This window comes from Bos mutus, chromosome 15 (assembly GCF_027580195.1).
Source record: "Bos mutus isolate GX-2022 chromosome 15, NWIPB_WYAK_1.1, whole genome shotgun sequence".
Lineage (NCBI taxonomy): Eukaryota > Metazoa > Chordata > Mammalia > Artiodactyla > Bovidae > Bos > Bos mutus.
Genome location: NC_091631.1, coordinates 27,976,893 through 28,004,272, shown reverse-complemented (window position 1 = coordinate 28,004,272; position 27,380 = coordinate 27,976,893). Strand labels below are relative to the sequence as shown.

The 27,380-nt window shown below is 43.5% G+C and overlaps 1 protein-coding gene across 7 annotated transcripts in view; it reads right to left on the bottom strand.

Moving 5' to 3' along the window:
• The window catches only part of XRRA1 (X-ray radiation resistance associated 1), a 69,017-nt gene extending 41,663 nt beyond the window's left edge, over nt 1-27,354 (bottom strand). The window contains exons 1-7 of one of the 7 annotated variants that reach the window (XM_070383709.1): nt 27,168-27,354; nt 20,196-20,263; nt 17,872-17,969; nt 11,013-11,197; nt 7,909-7,980; nt 6,566-6,638; nt 3,037-3,134 (exon numbers count right to left, since the gene is read on the bottom strand). In XM_070383709.1, the coding sequence (XP_070239810.1) occupies nt 3,037-3,134; nt 6,566-6,638; nt 7,909-7,980; nt 11,013-11,197; nt 17,872-17,965 (522 nt within the window). In that variant the 5' untranslated portion in view covers nt 17,966-17,969; nt 20,196-20,263; nt 27,168-27,354. Of the gene's footprint in view, nt 1-3,036; nt 3,135-6,565; nt 6,639-7,908; nt 7,981-11,012; nt 11,198-17,871; nt 17,970-20,195; nt 20,264-27,167 lie in introns of those variants that run through there. The other 6 variants (XM_070383710.1, XM_070383711.1, XM_070383714.1 and 3 more) reach the window with 6 other exon arrangements.
• Between the last annotated feature and the right edge of the window lie 26 nt (nt 27,355-27,380).

Here is a 27,380-nt window from a genome sequence, read left to right as displayed (position 1 = left end):
AACCTGATGCAAAGAACTGACTCACTGGAAAAGACCCTGATGCTGGGAAAGATTGAAGGTAGGAGGAGAAGGGGACAACAGAGGATGAGATGGTGGCATGGCATCACCAACTCGATGGACATGAGTTTGAGCAAGCTCCAGGAGTTGGTGATGGACAGGTAGGCCTGGGATGCTGCATTCCACAGGGTTGCAAAGAGTCAGACACAACTGAGCGACTGAACTGAATCCTCTTCTTCCAAGGCTCTCTACAGTCTCTTCTGTTTCCTCTTGGGCTCATCTATCACCATATTCTACTGTGTCTCACTGCATTCCAACCATACTGAGCTGTTCCATCAGTGTTCTAGCTCAGAAATTGGCAAACGAAGGCCTGTAAGCCATATCCAGCCTGCTGTCTGTTTCGTATGGCCTGTGAGCTAAGAATGCTTTGTATGTTTTTAAATGGTTGGGGAAAAAAACACAATGATATAACATTGTATGAGAATTAAATAAAATTCAAATTTCAGCATCAGAAAGTTTTATGAGAACATAGCCCTGCCCATTTGCTTACGTACTGTCTACAGCTGCTTTCCTTCTACAACAGCAGAGTGGACTAGTTATGACAGTTATGACTAGTTACAAGCCTAGGCGCTGAAGAGCCTAAAACAGTCACTGTCTGGCCTCTTACAGAAAAAGTTTGCCGACCCTTGCTCTGGCTGTTTTGCTATTTAATGTTGGGTCCAAATCTGCTTTCTACGGAAGTAAGGACAGTTCAAAGAAATGAATAGTCTTAGAACTTGCACGGCAAAGAAGTTCACAGCTGGCGAGAATTTACAGAGGGGGAGACATAAGTTCCACCGAGAGGGTAAGTTATTTGGCCAAGGAGGTTAGGGGAAAGCAGGGGTGGACCAAGACTACAAACAAGGTGTCCTGACTTTTAAGGCAGTTCTCCAGCTGACTCTTTTTCAGACTTGTGAACAGAGAATAAAATCATGACAAAGCTGTTTTTCTAAACTGACTCCTGAAGAGTTCTACTCTGGGTGACAGCCTTTCTGGCAAACAAGGAGAGACGATTCCTAACTTGGATGTTGCATCTGCTGAGTCACATCAAGTTTCATTACACATTATTCACTGCTATTGGCTGCAAATTCAGGATATCTGATAGGTTTATCCTTTTTCTTAGAGAGCCCTCGCAAACCATAGAGAGAGGGGGAATAAATGACTGACCAGGAGATTTCCTCTTCTCATTTACATTCTGAATCTTGACTTTGTTCTCTTATATAAACAAATTCCCTTGGATAGGATTGGTCTGCTGGATAAATAATATTCATCAGTTGCAATCACACTATGAGGCAGGGCCTCCAAAAAGTCAATTAATGATCAACCAGTAAGTCAGCTGTAGGGTCAGTGCCTGTAGTCACGTCCCCTCCCTGTGGGCCCACAGGCACTTGAAGTAGGAGGTTGAAATGGTTGGGGTAAGGAAGGTAGGAGTCTCTGAACAATGTACAACATACAGGAGCTCAATAACTACTTTTTAAAAAGCAAAATAACAAATTAATGGAAACCTGTAAGAAGCTCCCAGGCCTGTAGGTAAAGAAGTGGCCCCCTATATCTCTAGAGCTTCTGGAACCTGTTTCCCTCTGTTTATAATAAACTCTGGTATAACATGTTTTTTAGCCTAGCACAAAGCTGCATGAGTTGTTGTAAATTTTCTTTCTCTCCTTTCAAGGACTTTCAAGAACTTCACTTCCTGGATAAGTATGAGAACCACTCCTGTCAGAAATCATAGTAAAGCACTGTGAGCCTCAATATGACTGGAAACCATGGAGAAAAGGTACCATTACATTCAGTTTAGCATGCTTTAAAAATACAAGGACGTATAATCCACTTCAGGAAGATCACCATCCCAAGTGGTTAAAACACCTTAAAACTTTGGCATGTAACTCTTAAAAGTGCACTCTTGTGGAAGGTTTCTCTCTGGTCAGACCGGGTTAAATGAGGTTTTTATGAAGAATGGCTGTCTCTTGATGTTTGTACATTAAATAATTTAAGTTACCAGTTCTTTGAGGCAAACCCCAAGGATCATGACATGCAGACATTTTGGTGAGGTGTGACTCTGAAGCTTTTCTAGAAGGCCAACATGTAAGGAAGAGCCCGTTACTTAGTGAGTGAGCCTGGCCAGATGCCTGCCCCACACCTCAATCCAGCTCTGCTGTTCTCTACTCTCTGTGCACGCAGATTCTCAGGTGGTGACAAAAGCTTTGCTTTTTTGTGAAACAAAATTACCCTAAAGTTTTCATAGATGCTGATAGGTGATTAACTTGAAGTATGAGAACATGTATAGAAGATGCATGACTATGGGAAATATAGGAGAAAGATTTCCAAGAAGAGCGCAATTTTTAAAAATATTTTCAAATACAAAACAGCTGTGGATATACAGATGTCAAGAGTCTGCTATAGAACTTAGAGAGGCTCCGTTTTATTCATACTCATCCCTGAGTCTATGGCCCATAACCTTATCCAAGCTCATTGGAACCAATCTGGCTGATTCATACCAGGGTGGGTCTCAGGAATAAGTTCACAACACCTCCCATTCAGCTGGGCTAGTCTGCTGTGCCTAGCACTTAACCCCCATGCCTCAACCCCCACTGGATCCAGATGTCCCCTCAAATTCTTTGTCCTAAAATACTCTATTTAAACTCACTCTCCTGTATGGCAAAACCAATACAATATTGTAAAGTAATTAGCCTCCAATTAAATAAATTTATATTAAAAAAAATAAACTTACTCTCCTACACAGACTACTTAGGCATTTATTTTCCAAGACCATGTACCATGGCCATGGGTATAGTGTATTCTCATCCAACTGCCATCACCTCCACCAACCCACTCCTTTATCATCACCACCAACTCTGCCACCCTCCCCAGAGGACCACCTGAAGCAAGGTAGCTATAAAGGCCAAGAGAGCTCCTTCCCAAAAATTATGATCAGTAGACTCCTTACACCCATTCCTTACAGGGAAACAGGTGGGCACCAAAAACTCCCTACCTCCAACTTACTTCCAAGGACTTAAAGTCTCCGTATTTCACATAGACTGTTTTGATGCCGTTAAATGCGAGCTCCAGTTCCTTTAAGACTGGAAACGTGTGAAATGCCTCTAAAGAGGGAGGAGAAAGAGGGAAACTGTAACTTGTAAAAGACATAAGAGAAAGATAAAATAGTGGTCATTTACTGGGTTCCCACTGGGTTAGGCCCAGCATTGCGTAAAGTGCTTTACTTACATGGACTCTTAATCTCTAACAACTCTGAAAAAGAGTGATTACTACTTCCATTCCACTGCTGAAGAACCCAAGGCTCAACCAGGCTAAGTGATTTGCTAGAAATAGAATTGCTAAATGGAAAGATCAAGAACTGAATCTAATTCCAAAGCCCATTTTAAAAAATGATCCTTATTATTTCTGATTATAAAAGTAAACATTTCCACAAAAGTTTTTTAGAAAAATAAGAAAAATCAAAGTTCCTTTTAATCTCAATACCTAGAGGTAACTATTCAAAGTTTCACATATAGTACTCTAGACTTTTTATGTGCATACTGAAACACACAGACACACACACACTTCTTTCTACAAAAAGGGACTCATACTACACACACTGTACTGTGACTTGCTTTTTTTTCCCCCTTAACAATATGATTTAAAGATGTTCTAAGTCAAAACATACAGATCTGCATAATGTTTGAATTATGTTCTACAGTATAGACATACCCTATTCTATTTAACCATACCCCTAGGGATAGTGGCTAGATTATCTGAATAAAAGCTTAAGAACACTTCCCCTTCTGCTTGAGAACTGGACCTTGAGTTAACTTTCTAGCCCTCTTCCATTGGTAACCTGAAAAAAAATGGTACAGTCACTGTGTGATTAAGCAAAACTGCAGTGGTAAAAATGACCCCAGGTTGGTAAGTCACATCTGGACTAGGAGAAACTAAGAATGAACTATACCTGTCTGAAGGGGGCGCCATAACTTTGGGCTTCTCTGGGTGCGGGCACTCCTGTGATTGGCCATGTCCTTTTCAGGAACTCTGGGCGCCTTGTCTATGGAGTGTAACAACAGCTATTTCCTCCTGTGGTGAATAAGGCTTCTAAGCCAGAGTGCTGGCATCAACCCACTGAGAGTGGCCAAAGAGTGGCTCACGGATGGCTACCTCAACAGCTACATGAACTGCTCAGGAACTGGCAAGAGGATTCCACTGAACATGAAGTGCTGAGGCTGTGCTGCTGGCATACGTGGGGAATTACCCAGAGCCTTCTAAGTGAACCTGGTGTCAAGTGTGGCCTATGTTGGTTTTGTGAGTTGGAATGTTCTAGAAAGTCAAATAGAAACATGTGCTTTCAGGGTATTTCCAATGAACATCCTTGTTCAAGTGTGTTTCTGTAGAATAAATTTTGGGGAGTGGAACTACTAAACTATGTTAAGAGACATTGCCAAACTACCTTCTAAAGATGTTGCACCAATTTATTTCACTTGAATACGAGAGTACCCATTTCCCTACCAATACTGGCAAGTCATCAGTCCTTCTCATTTCTGTCAATATTTGATAGGCATAAAATAGTTTTTATGAGGTTGAGCATCTTTCCATATGCCTGCTGGCCTTTGTTTTCAAACTCAGGCTCCTGAGATACCACACTGTTTCCTCAAGGACAGGGACTTTGTCACACACTTCTTTAAAAACACCCTTCAAACTCCATGCATTCAAAACTGAATTCATCCTATTTCTCCCTAAACCTGCCTTTCTTATACTGCTGTCTGTCTCAGTAAATCCCCTTGGTTCTTCTCTTTCTTTACATGCCCCTTAGTTACCACGTCTGGTTTATTTCTACCTCCTCTCTCACTCTGTCTCTCTCAGTCCCCTCTACCCTTGTGGCCACAGCCCCAGTTGAGGCCTCACCTCCCCTCTCCTGGAAAAATTCAACCATCTCCCAGGTTTCCTGGCTCCCATCTTACAATCCATGCTCCTCACAGACACTACTGAGTCTCGATTTCAAAGCCTTCCAAGGTTCTCTTTTGCCTGCAGATTTAAGCCCATGTCACTCAGTGCCCCTGATAATATGGGGCCCCTTGCCCACCTTCCTAGTCTCCATTCTCCTCTGCCTATATCTCTTGCACACATACAAAGCTTCTTCAGGGTCCCTGGTCAGGCACTGCTGCCCCCCATCTGTTGTTCTGTTGGCCTGAAATGCCTTCTCACCTTCTAATTTCTGAGTCACTCCTATTTGTGTTTTAAATCTCAGCTTACATACTCCTTTTCTCACAAGTATCTTCTGACACTCAAGGTCCAGTTGATTTTCTGATTCCCTCTATCGTTGCACTTACCGTATCCTGCTATAACTGAGCTCAGAAGAACAGAAAACTGGACACACTGATTTCTAAAAGCCAAATAGTCATACTGTCCTGACACCCAGCAGGGGTCGCTGTGGATTTGCTGAATAAACAAGAAGGCTTTACGCTCCTATAGGAGTTCTCAGCCGGAGAAGGAAATGGCAACCCACTCCAGTGTTCTTGCCTGGAGAATCCCAGGGACGGGGGAGCCTGGTGGGCTGCCGTCTATGGGGTTGCACAGAGTCGGACACGACTGAAGTGACTTAGCAGTAGGAGCAGGAGTTCTCAGGGACTTAAAACTTTTTACATACAGTCCCTTGGTATGGGTAGGAGATTGGTTCCAGGACCACCCACCTCTACATACACACCCCCTACCCCAATCCCCAACCTCCACCTCCATCTTGCATCACCACCAAGGACACTGAAATCTGTGGAAGCTCAAGGGCCTTGTATAAAATGATGTAGTATTTGCATATAACCTACACACAGCCTCCTGTACACGTTAAGTCATCTCTAGATTTCTGATACCGAACATAATATAAATGCTCTGTGCTGTGCTGTGTCACTCAGTCGTGTCCGACTCTGTGATTCCATATGGACCACAGCCCGCCAGGCTCCTCTGTCCATGGGGGTTCTCCAGGCAAGAATACTGGAGTGGGTTGCCATGCCCTCCTCCAGGGCATCTTCTCAATCCATGGATCGAACCCAGGTCTCCTGCATTGCAGGCAGATTCTTTACCAACTGAACCTCCAAGGAAACATATTTTGTAAGTGGTTGTAAATATAATACAAATGCTACTTAAATATCTGCCAGTGCATGGCAAACTCAAATTTTACTTTTTGTAACTTTCTGGAATTTTTTCTAAATTTTTTATATCCCTGTTTTGTTGAATCCATGGATGTGGAAATATAGACATGGAGGGCTGACTGTACTGATCCTGTCTGAGTCTACAAGGTATCCTGCCTTAGGGAGGAAGAAAGGAAGGGGATCATCTCCATTTAGAGACAGAAGCGGCAGCTCACAGAGAAGTGTTCTGCGTAGGTAGTGCTGGCTCTGGGCTGGAATCCAGGTCTATGTGTTCTCCCACACTCAGCTCATTGCACTCCAAAAACAAGATGTATGGCGTTACAGGTGAACAGACAGGCAACTTCTAACATGAAAGACTGGCAGCCAGGAAGCAGGAGGTGGTTTTCAGGAAGAAAACTTACCTAGAGGAAGCAGGTTTTCTGAGGCATTGATGTAAATCACTGAATTAAAATGCTTGAAATCCTTTTCCTTAGCCTGTGAAAGGGCATTTCAAAGAACATAAGATTAGTTCCCTGCCTGGAGGCCTTGCTGAAGCTCCAGGGCTGCTGTCAGAAGGAGCAAAGACTTCAAGGGTTAAGAACAAGAGCATTTACTTGCTAAAGACAGGAAGGGCTTTTCTGCTTCTTTTATTTTCCTATTATGAAATAATTCTAGTCAGCAAAGTATTGTAAGTGTTACTCTGAAGGCCCGTGTAACCACTATCCAGCTTTAATAAATCTGAATATTATGCTGTCTCTGCTTCAAATTTCTTTAAAGAAATAAAACACTATAGAGAATTGATATCCCTGCAACATATCCCTACCCTCCCTCTCATAAAAAACAGCTATCCTGAATTGGTGATTATCCCACATCTCTTTAATACTTGCATTACATGAATGTGTATCCACAAGCCATATATAGTTTTTATTTATATGTTTTAAAATTTTATATTAAGTACCATCATACTGTAGATACCATTCTGCAATCTGCCTTCTTCACTCAACACCACATGTTTGAGATTCACTTGTGTTGAGATACACAGATCTTTTGAGATTTACTTACATTCATACATTTTAACTTCTGTGTGGCATTCTACAAGCAGTCTCTCTTTATATGATATGGAAGGCCTACAGATCAAAAATACGTGCTATAATATATATACTGGGGATGGCAGGCCACAAATCTAGCTCCAAGCTACCCATTAGCCAGTGCAAGGAAAGAAACATGACTCATTATATAAGTCACAGAGTCTGTGAGCTAAGAACAAACCAAGACTTCCCTGGAGGTCGAGTAATTAAAATCCACCCTCCCAATGCAGGGGGCACAGGTTCGATAGGTGCTCAGGAAAGATCCAGCATGCCATGGTCAAAAAAAAAAAAAACAACAGTCATCAGTATCTTGGGAGAACCAATACCATTCCTGGCACTGAAACCTGAGAGAAATTTCTCCTGTAGGCTCTTCTGATGGGAACTCTCTGCACACAATGAATCATACCCCAATAAGATTCTATGCACATTCAAACCGCTTCCATAAGGTTATTTATTTCCTTTAACTCACCTCACATGGGATAATGGCAATACCAAATCTATAGCAAAAGACAGTGTCTGTGAATGTTGTTTCCACCCAGTGAGTCCCTGTGTGACTCTCCTCCTTCCTATGCCCAGATTCCCAGTTCCCAGAGACTCTGGAAGTTATGATGGTCAATCAGACAGGAGCCACCTCAGGTGTAGCTCACCACAATCACATCTCTGGTGGCCAGTCGTACCTTGGAGAACTTCAGGCCGCTCACGTTAATGCTGCAGACGTCTGATGGATCCTTCACACAGTGGTGCTTCAGCTGCAACACAATGCAAAGAATCAGCACTCAGGGCCCCAGCAAAGCTCATATAATTGGCCAAGACAACAAATGACTCCCTGGTGAGGAGGGCAGCCTGGTACAGTGGAAGAACAGGCTTTGGAGCTGCTCAGAATCAAGCTGCCACGTCGGCTCTCCCACCTCTGTTTCTCATGTGTAAGATGGGGGTGGAAACATGGACTTTATGGGGCTCTTAGGAGGCTGCATTCCTCTCTATTCCTTCTCTGTCTTTTTAGAGCTCCACTTCCTCTAACTGATTCCTAGAATAAAATCTTTATTTCTGGGGCACTACCAAAACACTTGTCATAACTTTTATGTTTGCTTATCTATTCATTTATTCACCAAATATTTATATACTACTTTGGGCCATGTGTCATGCTAAATATATCAAGGAACTTTCTCCGGGGACTTCCCTTGTGGTCCAGTGATTAAGACTCTGTATTTCCAATGCAAAGGGTGCGGGTTTGATCCCTGGCTGTGGAACTAAAGAGCCTATAGGCCACTCAGCGTGGCCAAAAAAAAAAAAATTACTTTCTCCTAATCTTAACTAAACTCTTCGACATAAGGGAATATATCTTCATAAATGAGAAAAATAAGGCTGAGAGAGAGGAAATGACTTCCCTAAGGTGCCACAGCCAATAAGTGATGGATCTATGATTTGAACCCAAATCTGTAATCACTAAACACTGCGCTCTTAGGACTACCATATATTGTCCTTGACAATTAAAAGGTAGACAAAAAGTCTCAATTTTGAAGTTGCTATTTCTATTTAACCAAACCTCATTCCTTCTTTCAGTTAATCATTTAGTTATGGTGCCTTTTATGGTTAGGCATGGAACTGGGAACTTAAAAGACAACAAAGAAAAGCAGAAGTATTTCATGCCTTCATAAAGCTTAAAACTGCATGGAAGCCAATGAGCAAGCAAGTATTTACAAATACAGTAAGTATTTTAAAGGAGAAATTCAAGAAGCCATGGGAGACAGTAATGGGAGATCCTTATCTTAGTGTAGAAGTGAGGAAGTACCTATTTGAGGAATATTTCAGCCGATACCTTAAGTGCTAAGTACGAGCTGGTCCCATGAAAGTGGGTGGCAGGGTTTGTGAATGCTATTCAGGCAAATGAAAGCAAGGTGTTTCTGAGAGGATGAAAAACAGGTAGGTAAGGTTATGGACGCGCTTATTAGATCATGCGGATTCATGGTGGCTCTGCAAAGGATTGTGGATTTTAGCCCACAGTCAATGGAAAGCTGTCAAGAGGTTTTTTGGCAGAGGGCTGATGGCAATTTTACAAAAACTGCTGTATCTGACACACACAGAGGATGAGAAGACAGAAAAGGGTGGAAAGAAACCACTATACCAGACATTGTTAGCTCATTTCTCTAGAGCCACTTCTCTACTTCTCACTGTGAAAGAACCCAGTATCATTCACATTTCTCTAACTAGATGTATCCTTCAACCCCAGCTCTACAGGCTAAGTCTTGACTTTGTCTAATCCAAGCATGGTGGTCATGGTCCCCTAACCAGTGACTGCTGGGACTTGTGATGTATTTTTGGCCAATGAGACGCAGGCTGCTGGGGTAGGAGGTCAGTTCTGGGAAGCTGCTTATATTTAAAAATCAATATAAGACAGTGACATTCCCTTTTCTACCTCTGGATGTTATGCTTTAAATGTGATGACCAAAAAAATAAAAAATAAAAAAATAAATAAATGTGATGACCAGAGTTTCAGCAGTCATCTCAGAATTGTAACAAGTGATCTCAGTGTGGATATGCTGAAATGCTGAAAATAAAGGGGAAAAGAAGAGCACTATGGGAAGTGGTTCTGCCCCTTCTCAGTACTGCTGCTTCAATCTTCCTCATCCCTAATGAGAAGTGGACCTAATAATCAAAGAAACTCCACAGTATTCTGCAAAAAGCCTATGCTACCCACCTTGAGGTGAGATGCCTCCTTTAAGTTCTCTTTCAACATTTGATCTGTGCAGGAACCATAAGCAGAGTCTGGGAACTAAGTAAGCTGCCAGGGAGTTCTTCTTGGGAAGCTATGAGCATTGGACCGCACATTAATACTGGTTTACAAAATAGGTCTTTCTGTGTAAAGCCACTGAGGTATTGCACAGAGTAAATAAAAACTACCATCCCAGTCCTCTTTGTAAAGCCTGACCCAGACACTAGGTATATCTAGTTGGCATCCTCGGCTTTCAGCCAGACACTAAACCCCAAGGACAAAGGTAGTGGTGTGTGAGGCTCCCTAGTTCCCCTGCTCCTAGAGTCTCCCCAGAGCAGAGTAGAAGGCTTTACACCCTACTATGTGCTGGAATAGTGGTGGTGGTTTAGTTGCTAAGTTGCATCCAACTCTTGTGACCCTATGGACTGTAGCCCACCAGGCTCCTCTGTCCATGGGATTTCCCAGGCAAGAATACTGGAGTGGGTTGCCATTTCTTTCTCCAGGAGATCTTCCTGACTCAGGGATCGAACCCAGGTCTACTGTATTGCAGGCAGCTTCGTTACCAACTGAGCCAGCAGAGTGCTGGAATAGGATTTTTAAATTTACTGTTTACCCTGACTTACTGCTTTGTCTCCCTGGCTCAATGAAGACTTTTTACCTGATAAAATATTTGTAAAGGTACAGGCTTTACAGTCAATAGACCAGAGTTTTAATTCTGAGTAGTTCTAATCCAGGGTAAACTAGAGTCCTAATTACTAGCTGAGGAACTTCGGCCAAGGCACATTAATTCTTGGGGCCTCAGTTTTCTCATTTGTACAAGGGCAACAATATAATGGGGTTGATAACACCTGTCTCACAAAGTGGATGTAAAGAAAGCTTTACATATAAAGAAAGCTCTGGGTCCCTTCAGCATCTTGGCTGCACTCCATTTGCCAAGCCCATTCGAATAGTTTGGGATGGATGGGAGGTAAATGTACCAGAGGGAAGCAGGGCAAGTCCTTGCCACCCCCTCACCAAGAAAGTCGTCAGCTGGTGCTGCCAGCCCTTCCAGAATGCATTCACTCTCACCAGAAAAGCCAGGTCCAGCACGTGTCCAGGAGTGTCCGCTTGGTTTTCCTGTCGAGACCCTTTCTTCCCTCCAACCTCAAAGGAAACCTTCTGGCCTTCCTGACCTTCAGCTGTTGTCTCAGCCACATTCTTGGGCTTCTTCTTGAGGCCACCTTTCCGAGCCACTAGCCAGTGTCCTCGGCCTGCTGAAAAGATGAGAACAGTGAAAAGATGAGAACAGGAGTAAACTCCTTAAAAGCCAAAACTAGTGCCCTTCCAGAATGTTTATCTTTAATGCAAAAACGAAAATTAGCTCCTCATTACCTAATAGGCACCAGATACTGTGCTACAACTGGGGTTGCGGGGGGCAGGGGAACATCTATACACCTGTCTTATTTAATTGGCCTCCAAACCCAATGAAACATGCTACTGCCCCCGTTTTACAGACAAAAAGGCAAAGACTCAAAAGTGTAGAATGACTTGCCCAGTTCTTTCCTCCACATTTTTGCCTTTGAACTCTTAACGGTTCCTTCATGATAGCAGATAAAATATTTCCTATTCTGTGAAGCCTTCCCTGACTATCCTGAGTTAAGCAGATCCTTTTTTCCTGGGCCAGCTAGTTACTGTACCATTTGTTATCTCTTGGGTAAAGTCCATTGTGTGACACCAACTCAATGGGTTCCATCTTCCTGGACCTTACCCTGAATTCTATCGTTACAAGGCAAAGGTCTTGTTAGGAGCTCAGGATAAAAAAAATCAAAGGACAGCTGCCATTTTTAAAAGACTCAATAATACATGTCCACTGTAGAAAGAACTAGAAATTGTACACAAATAAAGTGAAGAGGAACTAAAAAGCCTCTTGATGAAGGTGAAAGAGGAGAGTGAAAAAGTTGGCTTAACACTCAACATTCAGAAAACGAAGATCATGGCATCTGGTCCCATCACTTCATGGCAAATAGATGGGGAAACAGTGGAAACAGTGGCAGACTTTATTTTTTTGGGCTCCAAAATCACTGCAGATGGTGACTGAAGCCATGAAATTAAAAGACACTTACTCCTTGGAAGAAAAGTTATGACCAACCTAGATAGCATATTCAAAAGCAGAGACATTACTTTGCCAACAAAGGTCCATCTAGTCAAGGCTATGGTTTTTCCTGTGGTCATGTATGGATGTGAGAGTTGGACTGTGAAGAAAGCTGAGCGCCAAAGAATTGATGCTTTTGAACTGTGGTGTTGGAGAAGACTCTTGAGAGTCCCTTGGACTGCAAGGAGATTCAACCAGTCCATTCTGAAGGAGATCAGCCCTGGGGTTTCTTTGGAAGGAATGATGCTAAAGCTGAAACTCCAGTACTTTGGCCACCTCATGCGAAGAGTTGACTCATTGGAAAAGATTCTGATGCTGGGAGGGATTGGGGGAAAGAGGAGAGGGTGATGACAGAGGATGAGATGGCTGGATGGCATCACTGACTCGATGGACGTGAGTCTGAGTAAACTCCAGGAGTTGGTGATGGACAGGGAGGCCTGGTGTGCTGTGATTCATGGGGTTGCAAAGAGTTGGACACGACTGAGTGACTGAACTGAACTGAACTGAAAGAGAATATGAGGTTCACTACTAAGCCTATCCAATAAAAATCGTGACAACATTCTAGAATCTGTTCTCTCTTTCATCAGTAATTTATTCATTTAATATTAGGAAAACTGCATGAAAGCTGTACAGGAACTCTGTTTTATTTTTACAGCTTTTCTGGAAGTCTAAAATTATCCCAAAATGAAAATTTACAGGTGGGGGGAAAACCTTCCTATGGGCAGTTACTGGTCATTGTTCACTCTTCATTGTTCAATATCTGTCATTGTTCACTTGTTTATTGCCTGTCTTGCCCTCTAGAATGGAAGCTCCATGAGAATACAGGATCTGATTCATTCATCTCAATGTTCCCAAGGCCTACACAGAGCTTATCGCACTGAGTGTGGCTGAATGAACCCTGAGCCACAGCCCCCACCCACAATCATCCATTCAGACATTTTCTGAGCACTGACTTTGTGGCAGGAGTTGGGGCTATGGAGAAGAATGTGACTGAGGATTCAAAGGTGCTCAATAAATATAAAGAGTGCTGTGAAGCCCAGAGTGGGGAGCTACCAGCCTAGGGGATGAGCTGGGTCTTGTATGTTGAAAGCTGACCAGGTGAAGAGGGAAAAACCAAGTAGCCTGGGCAGAGAAAAGGGCACAAAAAGTACTCAGAGGCATGAAAGATTGGGATTGCAAAGAACAGCACAGAGCTGTGGGGACCAGCTTGGTGCCTTTAACCACCGTTTCCCTGCCACATAGCCCACTCCCCAGCCTCAGGTGCTTGCCTTGGCTCACCTGAGTACTGCTGCTAATCCTGGCTCTTGGATGCTGCTTCTGCCCTATGCCTGATGTGAGCCAGTTCCTATTTCCACCCGGGGCCCGACAGCCCGGGCACTCATTTCCCAGGGCTGCCCTCATCTAGCACATGCACCTTTGTCCTATCCCAGCAGTCCAAACTCTTGAACACTCCAGCCTGAGCTGGTGCCAAAACTGCCAGCACACCCAGGAAGGAATGTGTTGGGAGATGGACATGAAGGAAAAGAGATGAGGCTGAGGAGGTCAGCAGAGTCAGATCTGAAAGGTCTGGAGGACCAGAATAAGGAGTTTAGGTTTTAATGCGGTAGGCTTTTAGTAGGAAGAGTATCTGTCCATAGGAAGGTTTCCACCCACCTGTAAATTTTCATTTTGAGATAATTTTAGACTTCCAGAAAAGCTGTAAAAATAACACAGAGTTCCTGTACAGTCTTCACCCAGTTTCCCTAATGTTAACATCGTATATAATCATAATACAATGGCTGAAGCCAAGAAATTAACAATGGCATAATATTAGTAATTAATCTACAGCCTTTATTTGACTTTCATCAGTTTTCTCACTAATGTTCTCTTTCTGTTCCAGGGTCCTATCCAAGATCTCACATTTCATTTAGCTGTCACATCACCTTCGTCTCCCCTAATCCGTGACAGTTCTGCAGTCTATTTTTCTTGTGTGATCCTGACACTTTTGAAGAGCACTAATCAATAGTCAATTGCTTTATAAGATGTCTCTCAATTTGAGTTTGTTTGATTTTCCCCCCCATAATTTAGACTAAAGGCCTTGCAGTTTGGCAAGAAGTGGTGCTGTGCCCTCCTCAGCACAACATATCAGAGCATACATGATGCCAATTATGTCTTATTACTGGTGATGTTAATTTTGATCACTCAGCCAAGGTGGTGTCAGCTTAGTTACTCTACTAAGAAGTCTCTTTGAAATTAATAAAGACAGCTCAAGACTATATAAATAACCTGTTTTTCATCATACTTTAACCCATGAATTCTAGCATCTATGATGGTTAATTTCATGTGTCAACTTGGCTGGGCTATGGTAAGCAGTTGGTTAATCAAATACTAATCTAGGTGTTTCTGACAACCAGTTGACTTTAAGTACCTGAAACAATCCATGGATAATGTGTGGGCCTCACCCATTCACCTAAGAGACCTTAAAAGCCAAAAAACAGGCTTCCCAAAGGAAGAAGAAATTTTGCCTTAAGACTGCAGCATGAGCATGAAAACCTGAGTTTTCAGCCTGCCTGTCCTACAGATTTCAGACTTGCCAGCCTCCACATTTCATAAACCAATTCCTTGAAATATATAATTTATCTGTGTGTGTTAGTCCACATATATACACACATGTATGTATATGAAAACAAAACATGCAGGATATACATACAGAGAGACATACACACACATATTCTACTGGTTCTATTTCTCTAAAGAACACTGTAGAGCTTCTTGCCTGTAAAAATTATTATTGTGATGTTTTGATAGTGATTTTCTGTTTCCTTCATTCCTCTACATTTATTAACCAGAATTCTATTGTAAGGAAGAGCTGCTCTTCTCCCCCACTTATTTATGTAATCAGAGTTTAATTATATTGTATGAGATCATGACTATATATTAAAACTTATTCTACAGATTACAACCCAATATTACCTTTATTTATTTTGCTGCTCATACTGTTCCAGCTTTCCCCTCTGGGCATTCCCTCAGGTTGACACCTATGTCCTTTCAAACTGCCCTCATCATTTTTCTGAGCACTGCTTTATTTTCTGGCTCAAAGTGTATTTTTTCCTGACTCAGCCCTAGAAACAACTTTTTGCCTGAGAAGCCCTGGCTTCTTGTATTCGAGAATGGTATTTAGAAACCAACACTGAGGTGCCAAGCATCCCTTTGCAACTGAGTTATTATTGCCCTCCGTGGGCCAGGAAATATACATATGTATACTAACACATGAAGATATATACAGCTATATTTATTTCTCTGTCCATCTATGTGTGTGCGAGGGAGTGTGGGCATGAAATCATGAGTTCTTACTGACAGCTCCACAGGAGGGTTTTAAACAACCAGGTGGCCACAGAAGGTCCTATGTGGAAAGTAAAATCACTCAAGAGAAGTGGGGAGGACAAGCTGAAGGAGTAGGTTCTTCCACTATGCCATGTACAGTGACCAGCAAGCCACTGATCCAGGGTGAGCTAGGGGTACTTTTCCCTTGCTCTACACTTTCAGAGCAATAAATCCAATCCAGTGAAACCACACTTCTCAGCAGTGTTCCATGTGCCCGACTCTGCTCAGCATTAGGAGGGGTCCCTGCCCCAGGGGAGTCTTTAATTAGATAAATGCTTGAAAAACTATTTAGCAGAGTCAAGTTTAAGCCACTTTATTTAGGAGCTAGGCAGAATATGACTATACATCAAACAAGAAACACAAAAAGGAAGATGGCTCACAAGAGAGGATGGGCACTGAGGGCTGGAGTAGCTGGACACGGCTTACTGGAAGGTGTGGGAGACAAGCTGAGCCTGTGGGATGGGAGGAGTCTGGACAACTGGAATAAGGGCTGGAACATTCCAGGCAAATGGTAAAAAACTATGTGAATAGAGAATAGACTCATGGACATGGGGAGAGGGGAGGAGAGGGTGAGATGTACGGAGAGAGTAACACGGAAACTTACATGACCATATGTAAAATAGATAGCCAAACTTACATGACCATATGTAAAATAGATAGCCAAGGAGAATTTGCTGTATGTCTCAGGAAACTCAAACAAGGACTCTGTACCAACCTAGAGGGGTGGGATGGGGAGGGAAATGGGAGGGAGGTTCAAAAGGGAGGGGATATGTATACCTATGGCTGATTCACGTTGAGGTTTGACAGAAAACAACAAAATTCTGTAAAGCAATTATCCTTCAATTAAAAAAATTAACAATTTTTTTTTAAAGCTATGTCAAAACAGAACACTATGAAACAGGGCATAAATCAAGGCCTGGAGTAGAGTAGAAAGGTAAAGGAACAGCAGTGAGAATTCACTGAACAGATGAGAACACTGTGGTGTACATGAGAAGGTTCCCTGAGAACCTTTGTACACTGTTAGTGGGCATGGAAATTGGTGCAGCCACAGCGGAAAACATTATGGAGGTTCCTCAAAAAATTAAAAATAGCACGACCATATGATCCAGAAATTCCTCTCCTGGGTATATATCCAAAAAAGACAAAGTCGCTGGGCGTCCTTAGTAGCTCAGTGGTAAAGAATCTACCTCCTAGTGCAGGAGACACCAGTTCGATCCCTGGTCTGGGAGGATCCCACACACCATGGAGCACCTAAGCCCGTGCACAGTAACTACTGAGTCTGTGTTCTAGAGCCTGGGAACCACAGCTACTGAGCCCATGCACTGCAGCTACTGAAGCCCACATGCCCTAGAACTTGCGCTCCATAACAGGAGAAGCTGCTGCAATGAGAAGCTCACACACTACAACAAAGAGCAGCCGCTACGCCCTGCAACTAGAGAAAAGTCCGAGCAGCAGCAAAGACCCTGCACAGCCAAAAGTAAACAAATAATTTTAAAAAACCAAAGTTACTAATTCAAAAACAAACCCCGTGTTCAAAGCAGCATTATTTGCAGCAGCCAAGACAAGGAAACGACCTAAGCGTCCATCAACAGATGAACAGATAAAATCTGTGGGACGTATATACAATGGGGTACTACTTAACCATTAAAAAGAAATGTTGCCATTTGCAACAACATGGATGGACCTTGAGGGCATTATACTAAGTGAAATACGTCAGAGAGAGAAAGAGAAAAACTGCCCATATAAGATATTGCTTATAGGTAGAATCTAAAGAATACAACAAACTAGTGAATAAAAAAATTGAAGAAGCAGACTCACAGACACAGAGAACAAACTAGTGGTTCCAAGCGCAGAAGAGGGATGGAGGGGCCATGCAGGGGTGGGAGGTACAAACTCCTGGGCATAAGTTAGGCTCAAGGATGTACTGTACATGGGGAATATAGCCAACATCTTGTAATAACTGTAAACGAAAAGTAATCTTGAAAAATTGTATAAAAATAAGACATTTTAAACAGATACATAAAAGTGAAAGTGTTAGTTACTCAGTCATGTCAGACTCTTTGCAAGCCCATGGACTGTAGCCCGCCAGGCTCCTCTGTCCATGGAATTCTCCAGGCAAGAATACTGGAGTGGATTACCATGCCCTTCTCCAGGGGATCCTCCCAACCCAGGGATCAAAGCCAGGTCTCCCGCATTGCAGGCAGATTCTTTACCGTTTGAGCTACCTGGTAAGCCCAAATACACACATAAATAGGATAAAAAAAAAATTAGACTCCCTGAGGCTGCTGGGGGGAAGATGGATTAGAAGGGAAGTGATAGGATGGGGCAGGAAACATTAGTGAATGGGTTGAAGAGGAAGACATGGGTGTTAGAGACATTCTGAAGCAGGTGCTGAGTGTGAGGCAAAGGTTCTGATTTGAGAAGTCACCTGACCTTCCTCTGGTGTCCGAAGCAGGTTTTTAGCTGGAAAGCAGTTGCTCAGGTGAGGCTTCCCATCATCCAGCTTATAGAGTTCTGCAGAGGCCATGACCCTGAGAGCCAAGCACGGAAAACAAGGAAGTAAGGAGTGAGGAGGGGCAGGGCTGCTCTCACCCCAGCACAGCCTATGAGCCCACCAGGACCACCCCCAACACACACCCTTTCTCTGAGGCCCTACAGGTCCATGCCTTTGTTCTTAGTGTTCCTTTGGCCCAAAACAGCTCTTCCATCTTGTTCATCTCGCTGATCTCATGCTTTAAGATTAGGCTCCAATGCCACTTCCTTTAGGAAAAGAAACTTCTGATCGAAAATCTAAATTCTTTAAACCCTGAGCTCTTAGAGACTGAGATTTTTCATTAAAGGGATCCAGTAATTCCTAGAAGAAGGCAATGGCAACCCACTCCAGTACTCTTGCTTGGAGAATCCCATGGACGCAGGAGCCTGGTAGGGTGCAGTCCGTGGGGTCGCTAAGAGTCGGACATGACTGAGCAACTTCACTTTCACTTTTCACTTTAATGCACTGGAGAAGGAAATGGCAACCCACTCCAGTATTCTTGCCTGGAGAATCCCAGGGACGGGGGAGCCTGGGGGCCTGCTGTCTATGGGGTCGCACAGAGTCAGACACGACTGAAGCGACTTAGCAGCAGTAGCAGCAGTAATTCCTAAACCTGCTTTGGGATAGCTTTAGACAATTTGGGGTAGCAGAGGTTTAGGAACCTTTAAGCCCATGGCCAGGGGAAAGGAGACCCTGGCAAGAAGGTAGGACCCTAAGATGGAGGGTCTGGGAAGATTCAGTCCATGGGAGGAGCAGAGTAGAGAGCTGGGATCAGGTGTCCTCAGAAAATGTTTCCCAGAAGAGAAACATATGACAAGGAGATGGGTGAAACAGGAAGAGGCAACAATTTTACAGACAGGGACTTAAGTTTGAGGCTAGTTTCTACCACTGAGCGGAGTGACCCTGGGCAAATCACTTTACCTCTTTGTGCCTCAGATTTCTCAAATATAAATGAGGATTAAACCTGTGCCTCAGAGAACTGTTCTAAGAATTAAATGAGGTAATAGAGGAAAAAAAAAAAAAAAAAGCTTCTTTCTAGACTCAATCCAGATGCCATCCCTTCCATAAAACCTTCACTGAAACTTCCAAAGGTAAATAACTGCTGCTTTAGCTAAACTCTGGCGTGTTTCTTCTGTACATCTTTTGTGGTTGGAACCCCTTCTACCTCGTGAGATTACTAACAGTCATAAAGGGACTCTTTCAATGGTCTCTGAACCTGAAAGTCTCAAAACAGGTCCAATTCACTGTCTCTCTTCTACTTTTGGAAAGCTCACAGGAAACACTCAGTAAACAAGTGTGAGTCAAATGAAGGATACAGTGGTCCTCCCAAGGCCCAGAGTTTTTTTAATACATATTTGTAATCTCCCTAATTAGGCTCTGAGGAAGGACAGCATCTATGATGCTCATCTCTTCACTCCCAGCATCTAACACCTGGCACATAATAGACTCCACCTATGGAATGAATGGGAGAAGGCAATGGCAACCCACTCTAGTACTCTTGCCTGGAAAATCCCATGGACGGAGGAGACTGGTAGGTTGCAGTCCATAGGGTCGCTAGGAGTCGGACATGACTGAGCAACTTCACTTTCACTTTTCACTTCCATGCATCGAAGAAGCAAATGGCAACCCACTCCAGTGTTCTTGCCTGGAGAATCCCAGGGACGGGGAGCCTGGTGGGCTGCCGTCTCTGGGGTCGCACAGAGTTGGACACGACTGAAGTGACTCAGCAGCAGCAGCAGCATGGAATGAATGAGTGATCTTGTTATCTCCTCTGGTTCAACACAGGGCACTGTGAATTTCCTGACCCCTGCCACCCTGAAAAAGGTTGGAGATCCTTTCCATGTATTTCTGCGATACCCCCTACTTCTCCTAGTATAATATTTATCACTTTGTTATAATTTTTATCCCCTTACCAACTTTCCACCTGCTATGGGGCCTATAATACCTATTTACCTATATGATCCCAGAGCCTAGCATAGAGCCTAGACTTATTAAAAATGTGTCAGGAAGATGAAGGGATGAATGGATGACTGGATGGGGAAACACAGTCATGGATTCAATCTGTCTTTCAGGAAATCCCTCTTGGGACTAACCACAATCTGCTAGATGGGTAAATGAATGAATGAATGAGTACACAGTTACCTGGGAAAGGTCAGAGATGACTGTTGGAGAAAATTTCAATAACTTACAGAATATGATGACTTTGGTTCTGCATAGTACTTACTTGATCTTTGATCTTGGAAGAGACCTCTTGACTTCTTTTTTATTCTGTTTCTTCTCCAGTTTCTTCACCTATAAAATAGACATTGCACTTCTTTTTAGTCTGTCATTTAGATCTCTTTAACTTTCTCATTAATTATATCCTTCTGTGACACTTTGTTCCAAAATGTGTCTCACCTGGGGCCTAGAAAAATGCCACAGGACTCAAGATTCCACAAATAGACAGAAAAGAAAACAGAGACATAGACAGGAAGGTGTAAGAAGAAAATAATTTTATGACAATGAGGTGGGGCTCAGTTCAGTTTGGTTGCTCAGTCATGTCTGACTCTTTGCAATCCCACGGACGGCAGCACGCCACACTTCCCTGTCCGTTACCAACCCCCGGAGCTTACTCCAACTTATGTCCATTGAGTTGGTGATGCCAAGCAACCATCTCATCCTGTCGTCCCCTACCCCTCCTGCCTTCAGTCTTTCCCAGCATCAGGGTCTTTATAAATGGGTCAGTTCTTCACATCATGTGGCCAAAGTATTCGAGTTTCAGCTTCAACATCAGTCCTTCCAAAGAAATCCCAGGGCTGATCTCCTTCAGAATGGACTGGTTGGATCTCCTTGCAGTCCAAGGGACTCTCAAGAGTCTGCTCCAACACCACAGTTCAAAAGCATCAATTCTTCAGTGCTCAGCTTTCTTTATAGTCCAACTCTCACATCCATACATGACTACTGGAAAAACCATAGCTTTGACTAGACAGACCTTTGTTGGCAAAGTGATGTCTCTGTTTTTTAATATGCTGTCTAGGTTGGTCATAACGTTTCTTCCAAGGAGCAAGTATCTTTTAATTTCATGGCTGCAGTCACCATTTGCAGTGATTTTGGAGCCCCCCAAAATAAAATCTCTCACTGTTCCCATTGTTTCTCCATCTATTTGCCATGAAGTGATGGGACCAGATGCCATGATCTTCGTTTTCTGAATGTTGAGTTTTAAGCCAACTCCTCTTTCACTTTCATCAAGAGGCTCTTTAGTTCTTCTTCACTTTCTGCCATAAATACAGGTGGTGTCATCTGCATATCTGAGGTTATTATTGAGATTTCTCCCAGCAATCTTGATTCCAGCTTGTGCTTCTTCCAGCCCAGCATTTCTCATGATGTACTCTGCATATAAGTTAAATAAGCAGTGACAATATACAGCTTTGACGTACTCCTTTTCCTATTTGGAACCAGTCTGTTGTTCCATGTCCAGTTCTAACTGTTGCTTCCTGACTTGCATACACATTTCTCAGGAGGCAGGTAAGGTGGTCTGGTATTCCCATCTCTTGAAGAATTTTCCACAATTTGTTGTGATCCACACAGTCAAAGACTTTGGCATAGTCAATAAAGCAGAAGTAGATGTTTTATTGGAACTCTTGCTTTTTTGATGATCCAATGGATTTTGGCAATTTGATCTCTGGTTCCTCTGCCTTTTCTAGATCCAGCTTGAACATATGGAAGTTCATGGTTCACGTACTGTTGAAGCCTGGCTTGGAGAATTTTTAGCATTCCTTTACTAGCGTGTGAGATGAGTGCAATTGTGTGGTAGTTTGAGCATTCTTTGGCATTGCCTTTCTTTGGGATTGGAATGAAACCTGAGCTCTTCTAGTCCTGTGGTACTGCTCAGTTTTCCAAGTTTGCTAGCATATTGAGTGCAGCACTTTCACAGCATCATCTTTTAGGATTTGAAATACCTCAGCTGGAATTCCATCACCTCCACTAACTTTGTTTGTAGTGATGCTTCCTAAGACCCACTTGACTTTGCATTCCAGGATTTCTGGTTCTAGGTGAGTGAGGACACCATTGTGGTTACCTGGGTCATGAAACATCTTTTTTGTACAGTTCTTCTGTGTATTCTTGCCACCTCTTCTTAACATCTTCTGCTTCTGTTAGGTCCATACCATTTCTGTCCTTTATTGTGCCCGTCTTTCCATGAAATATTCCTTGGTATCTCTAATTTCCTTGAAGAGATCTGTAGCGTTTCGCATTCTATTATATTCCTCTATTTCTTTGCATTGATCACTGAGGAAGGCTTTCTTATCTCTTCTTGCTATTCTTTGGAACTCTGCATTCAGATGGGTATATCTTTCCTTTTCTCCTTCACCTTTCACTTCTCCTTTCTCAGCTATTTGTAAGGCCTCCTCAGACAACCATTTTGGCTTTTTGCATTTCTTTTTCTTGGAGATGGTCTTGATCATTGCCTTCTGTACAATGTCACGAACTTCTGTCCATAATTCTTCAGGCACTCTATCAGATCAAATCCATAATTCTTCAGGCACTCTATCAGATCTAATCCCTTGAATCTATTTGTCATTTCCACTGTATAATCATAAGGGATTTGATTTAGGTCATACCGAATGGTCTAGTGGTTTTCCCTCCTTTCTTCAATTTAAGTCTGAATTTGGCAATAAGGAGTTCATGATCTGAGCCACAGCAGCTTCCAGTCTTGTTTTTGCTGACTGTATAGAGCATCTCCATCTTTGGTTGCAAAGAATATAATCAATCTAATTTCGGTATTGACCATCTGGTGATGTTCATGTGTAGAGTCATCTCTTGTGTTGTTGGAAGAGGGTGTTTGCTATGATGAGTGCATTCTCTTGGCAAAACTCTGTTAGCCTTTGCCCTGCTTCATTCTGTACTCCAAGGCCAAATCTGCCTGTTACTCCAGATATTTCTTGACTTCCTACTTTTGCATTCCAGTCCCCTATAGTGAAAAGGACATCTTTTGGGGGTGTTAGTTCTAGGTCTTGTAGGTCTTCATAAGAACCATTTAACTTCAGCTTCTTCAGCATTACTCGTCAGGGCATAGGCTTGGAACACTGTGATACTGAATGGTTTGCCTTGGAAATGAACAGAGATCATTCTGTCATTTTTGAGATGGTATCCAAGTACCACATGTCAGACTCTTTTGTTGACTATGATGGCTACTACATTTCTTGTAAAGGATTCTTGCCCACAGTAGTAGATATAATGGTCATCTGAGTTAAATTCACCCATTCCAGTCCATTTTAGTTCGTTGATTCCTAAAATGTCAATGCTCACTCTTGCCATCTCCTGTTTGACCACTTCCAATTTGCCTTGATTCATGGACCTAACATTCCAGGTTCCGAGGCAATATTGTTCTTTACAGCATCGGACTTTAATTCCATTGCCAGTCACATCCACAACTGGGTGTTATTTTCGCTTTGACTCCATCTCTTTATCCTTTGTGGAGTTATTTCTCCATTGATCTCCAGTAACATATTGGGCACCTACCTACCTGTGGAGTTCATCTTTCAGTGCTATATCTTTTTGCCTTTTCATACTGTTCATGGGATTCTCAAAGCAATAATACTGAAGTGGTTTGCCATTCCCTTCTCCAGTGGATCACGTTTTGTCAGAACTCTCCACCATGACCTGTCCGTCTTGGTGGCCCTACAAGGCATGGCTCATAGTTTAATTGAGTTACACAAAGCTGTGGTCCATGTGATCAGATTGGTTTGTTTTCCCTGGGGGTAGAGAGCTTAAATAGGAAGTGAAAATCACAAATCAGAAAGGAAAGGATCATTTATACCACCATTTACACAAAATAAACTTATGCATGACAAAAGCAGCAAAGACAAAACTTAAAGACACAATCTGGGAAAAGATATTCACTAAGTATCCTGGAAACTATAGTTTCCTATGAGGAATACCAGGTGAGAAGGTGTAGATTTATGACTAACATGTTAGGAAGAGCACATAACCCCCAGGTTACACTGTCTAGGAAGTAATCCCTAAGAAAAGTACGGCATTTACCTGTGTGATGGAAAAAACAAAGACCAAGTTCCAGACTTAGAGGCTGCCGACCTAGTTTCAGCCACCTCTGGTCTCTGTCTCAAATGTGAAGCAGCTAATCTCAATCTGATGGTAGTGTCTCTCAGCTCCAAAATACACACACACACACAGACTAATGCTTCTCATCTACATTCAGTTCAGTTCAGTTCGGTTCAGTCACTCAGTCATGTCTGACTCTTTGCGACCCCATGAATCGCAGCATGCCAGGCCTCCCTGTCCATCACCAACTCCCGGAGTTCACTCAGACTCATGTCCATCGAGTCATTGACGCCATCCAGCCATCTCATCCTCTGTCGTCCCCTTCTCCTCCTGCCCCCAATCCCTCCCAGCATCAGAGTCTTTTCCAATGAGTCAAATCTTTGCATGAGGTGGCCAAAGTACTGGAGTTTCAGCTTTAGCATCATTCCTTCCAAAGAACACCCAGGGCTGATCGCCTTCAGAATGGACTGGTTGGATCTCCTTGCAGTCCAAGGGACTCTCAAGAGTCTTCTCCAACACCACAGTTCAAAAGCATCAATTCTTCAGTGCTCAGCCTTCTTCACAGTCCAACGCTCACATCCATACATGACCACAGTAAAAACCATAGGCTTGACTAGATGGACCTTTGTTGGCAAAGTAATGTCTCTGCTTTTGAATATGCTATCTAGGTTGGTCATAACTTTTCTTCAAGGAGTAAGTGTCTTTTAATTTCATGGCTGCAGTCACCATCTTCAGTGATTTTGGAGCCCCCCAAAATAAAATCAGCCACTGTTTCCACTGTTTCCCCATCTATTTCCCATGAAGTGATGGGACCAGATGCCATGATCTTCATTTTCTGAATGTTGAGCTTTAAGCCAACTTTTTCACTCTCCTCTTTCACTTTCATCTGCATACATTTGCTTTTTTCCATCCCTCTGGGCTATCACACTTTTGCCCCTCTTCTTTGCCTGACTCATACAAAAAGCTTCCCTGTATACCCTCCTCCTTTGGTTGACCTTTATCTGTGCTACCATCTTACCCCACCTCTTAATGGAGGCACTGTGCCACACTGTATTACAATGGCCTGCTTACCTATCTGCTTCCCACTCCTCACACCCCAGCCTCAGACTGGGAGCCTCTCACAGCCAGGCCTGGGTCCTAACCACATCTTTATCACCCACACCTCATACAAGGTCTGGACCACTGAAGAGGCTCAACTGAGTGCTTACTGAACCAAACAGAACCATGAACACAATGCTATGGAGTTCTCCATTCTGTCTGCAAAGAAAGGAGGAGGATCAGGAAAGGTTTCACAGAGCAGGTTGACATTAGAGCTGGGTCTTGAAACACAAGTTATTAGAAGATAAACATGAAGCTACAGAGGCATCTGACTGGATTGCTTCACAAAGATGAAGAAACTGCATGTAATGTTTCCATGCTGCTGCTACTGCTGCTAAGTCACTTCAGTCGTGTCCAACTCTGTGCGACCCCAGAGACCGTCCCTGGGATTCTCCAGGCAAGAACACTGGAGTGGGTTGCCATTTCCTTCTCCAATGCATAAAGTGAAAAGTGAAAGTGAAGTCGCTCAGTCGTGTCCGACTCTAGCGACCCCATGGACTGCAGCCCACCAGGCTCCTCCATCCATGGGATTTTCCAGGCAAAAGTACTGGAGTGGGAATGTTTCCATAGTAAGTACTTAATTTGTTCAATGATTTGGACATTTACATGAGGAATTTCAAGGGCTTCCCTTGAGCTCAGTTGGTAAGAATCTGCCTAAAAAGCAGGAGTCCTGGGTTCAATCCTTAGGTTAGGAAGATCCCCTGGAGAAGGAAATGGCAACCTACTCCAGTATTCTTGCCTGGAGAATTCCATGGACAGAGGAGCCTGGCAGGCTACAGTCCATGGGGTTGCAAGAGTCGATCACGACTTAGCAACTAAACAACCACCAGGAATTTTTAGGGATTAAAAAAAATTAAAAAATGATACAATGTAGTAGCTCATGGTGTATTGGGTTCTGTTACATGGTAACTCAGGGAACATGTCTTTTCTGATCCCCTAGTATCTCTTAGTACAGCTGCAAGTAAGGTTGGTGCTCAATAAATATTGTGTAAAAAATTTAATAAAAATATAGACTATTATTACATCCTAAAACTGTAAAGGCAGAGAGGCAAAGGTGCTAGTACCTGGACAAACACCTGTTTGTACAGCAAAATATTAACACAAATAAACTAGAAGGGACTAAAAATAACTGCATGCATGCACAGGTGGGGCAAATTATGAACAACAATAACACATAAAAAGGCCAAAATCCAACTGTCTCTTCTGAGGTGCCAGGATCAAGAGTAGGATACTGTGCATGATCCCTGCACACAGCACCACAAAGGGTGTGGGCAGACCACAGTAAGCCACTCCCCCACCTCACCCATTTGGCTCCCTACCCTCACCCCATTTAAGGGACCAGCTCACTCACCACCCCCACCCTACCCCCCACACCTGTTTCTTGCTTTGCTCTCTGCTGCTGCAAGAGGAAAGTGACAGTCGCTCAGTCCTGTCTGACTCTTTGCGACCCCATGGACTACACAGTCCGTGGAATTCTCCCGGCCAGAATACTGGAGTGGGTAGCCTTTCCCTTCTCCAGGGGATATTCCCGACCCAGGAATCGAACAGGGGTCTCCAGCAACGCAGGCGGATTCTTTACCCACTGAGCTATCAGGGAAGCCTGCTGCAAGTGGAGTCCTAATAAAATCTTGCCCGAATTCCTTGCCTGGCCTCTTATCAATTTCTATTGATTAAAGAGTCCAAGGACCCCAGGTGGTAACAAAGGGAGCATGGCACGGGTTTGATGACGCAAACACCTGGCTGCTAAACTAGGTTCTGATACATGCTATCTGGCCTTGGTTAATTTCCTTAGTTTCCTCATCTATCTGTTCCGTCAGGGGACTAAATGAGGATGGATATATAGGCACTTAAGACTGAAGACAGCGCCTGGTAGGCAACAGGCACTCAGTGACTGTGAGTTCTCTGTATCACGAAAATAAGATGACAGTCACCAGAAAACAAGTGCAGTAACAAGGCTAAAAAAGGATAAGGACGAGCTACTACCCCATCCTTGGGAAACACTACATGTGGAGCGGCGGAGACTCTAACCCCTCAACGCAAACTAAGTTTCCAGCCGCACCTGCCTCCGGCGTCGCTTCCGCCTCCGAGATGTCCGCGGGGGCGACGCCCCGGTCGGGCGGGATGCGCGCCTCCGAGCCTCCCGGGAATCTCGGAGCCGCTCCACCGTGGGGCCTGCCACTACCTTCTCCACCCCTTAGTAACCGCGACGCGGCGGCCGGCCGAGAAGGCGGCAACCGATGGATGGAGCTTCTAATTACTACAAGTCCCGGCA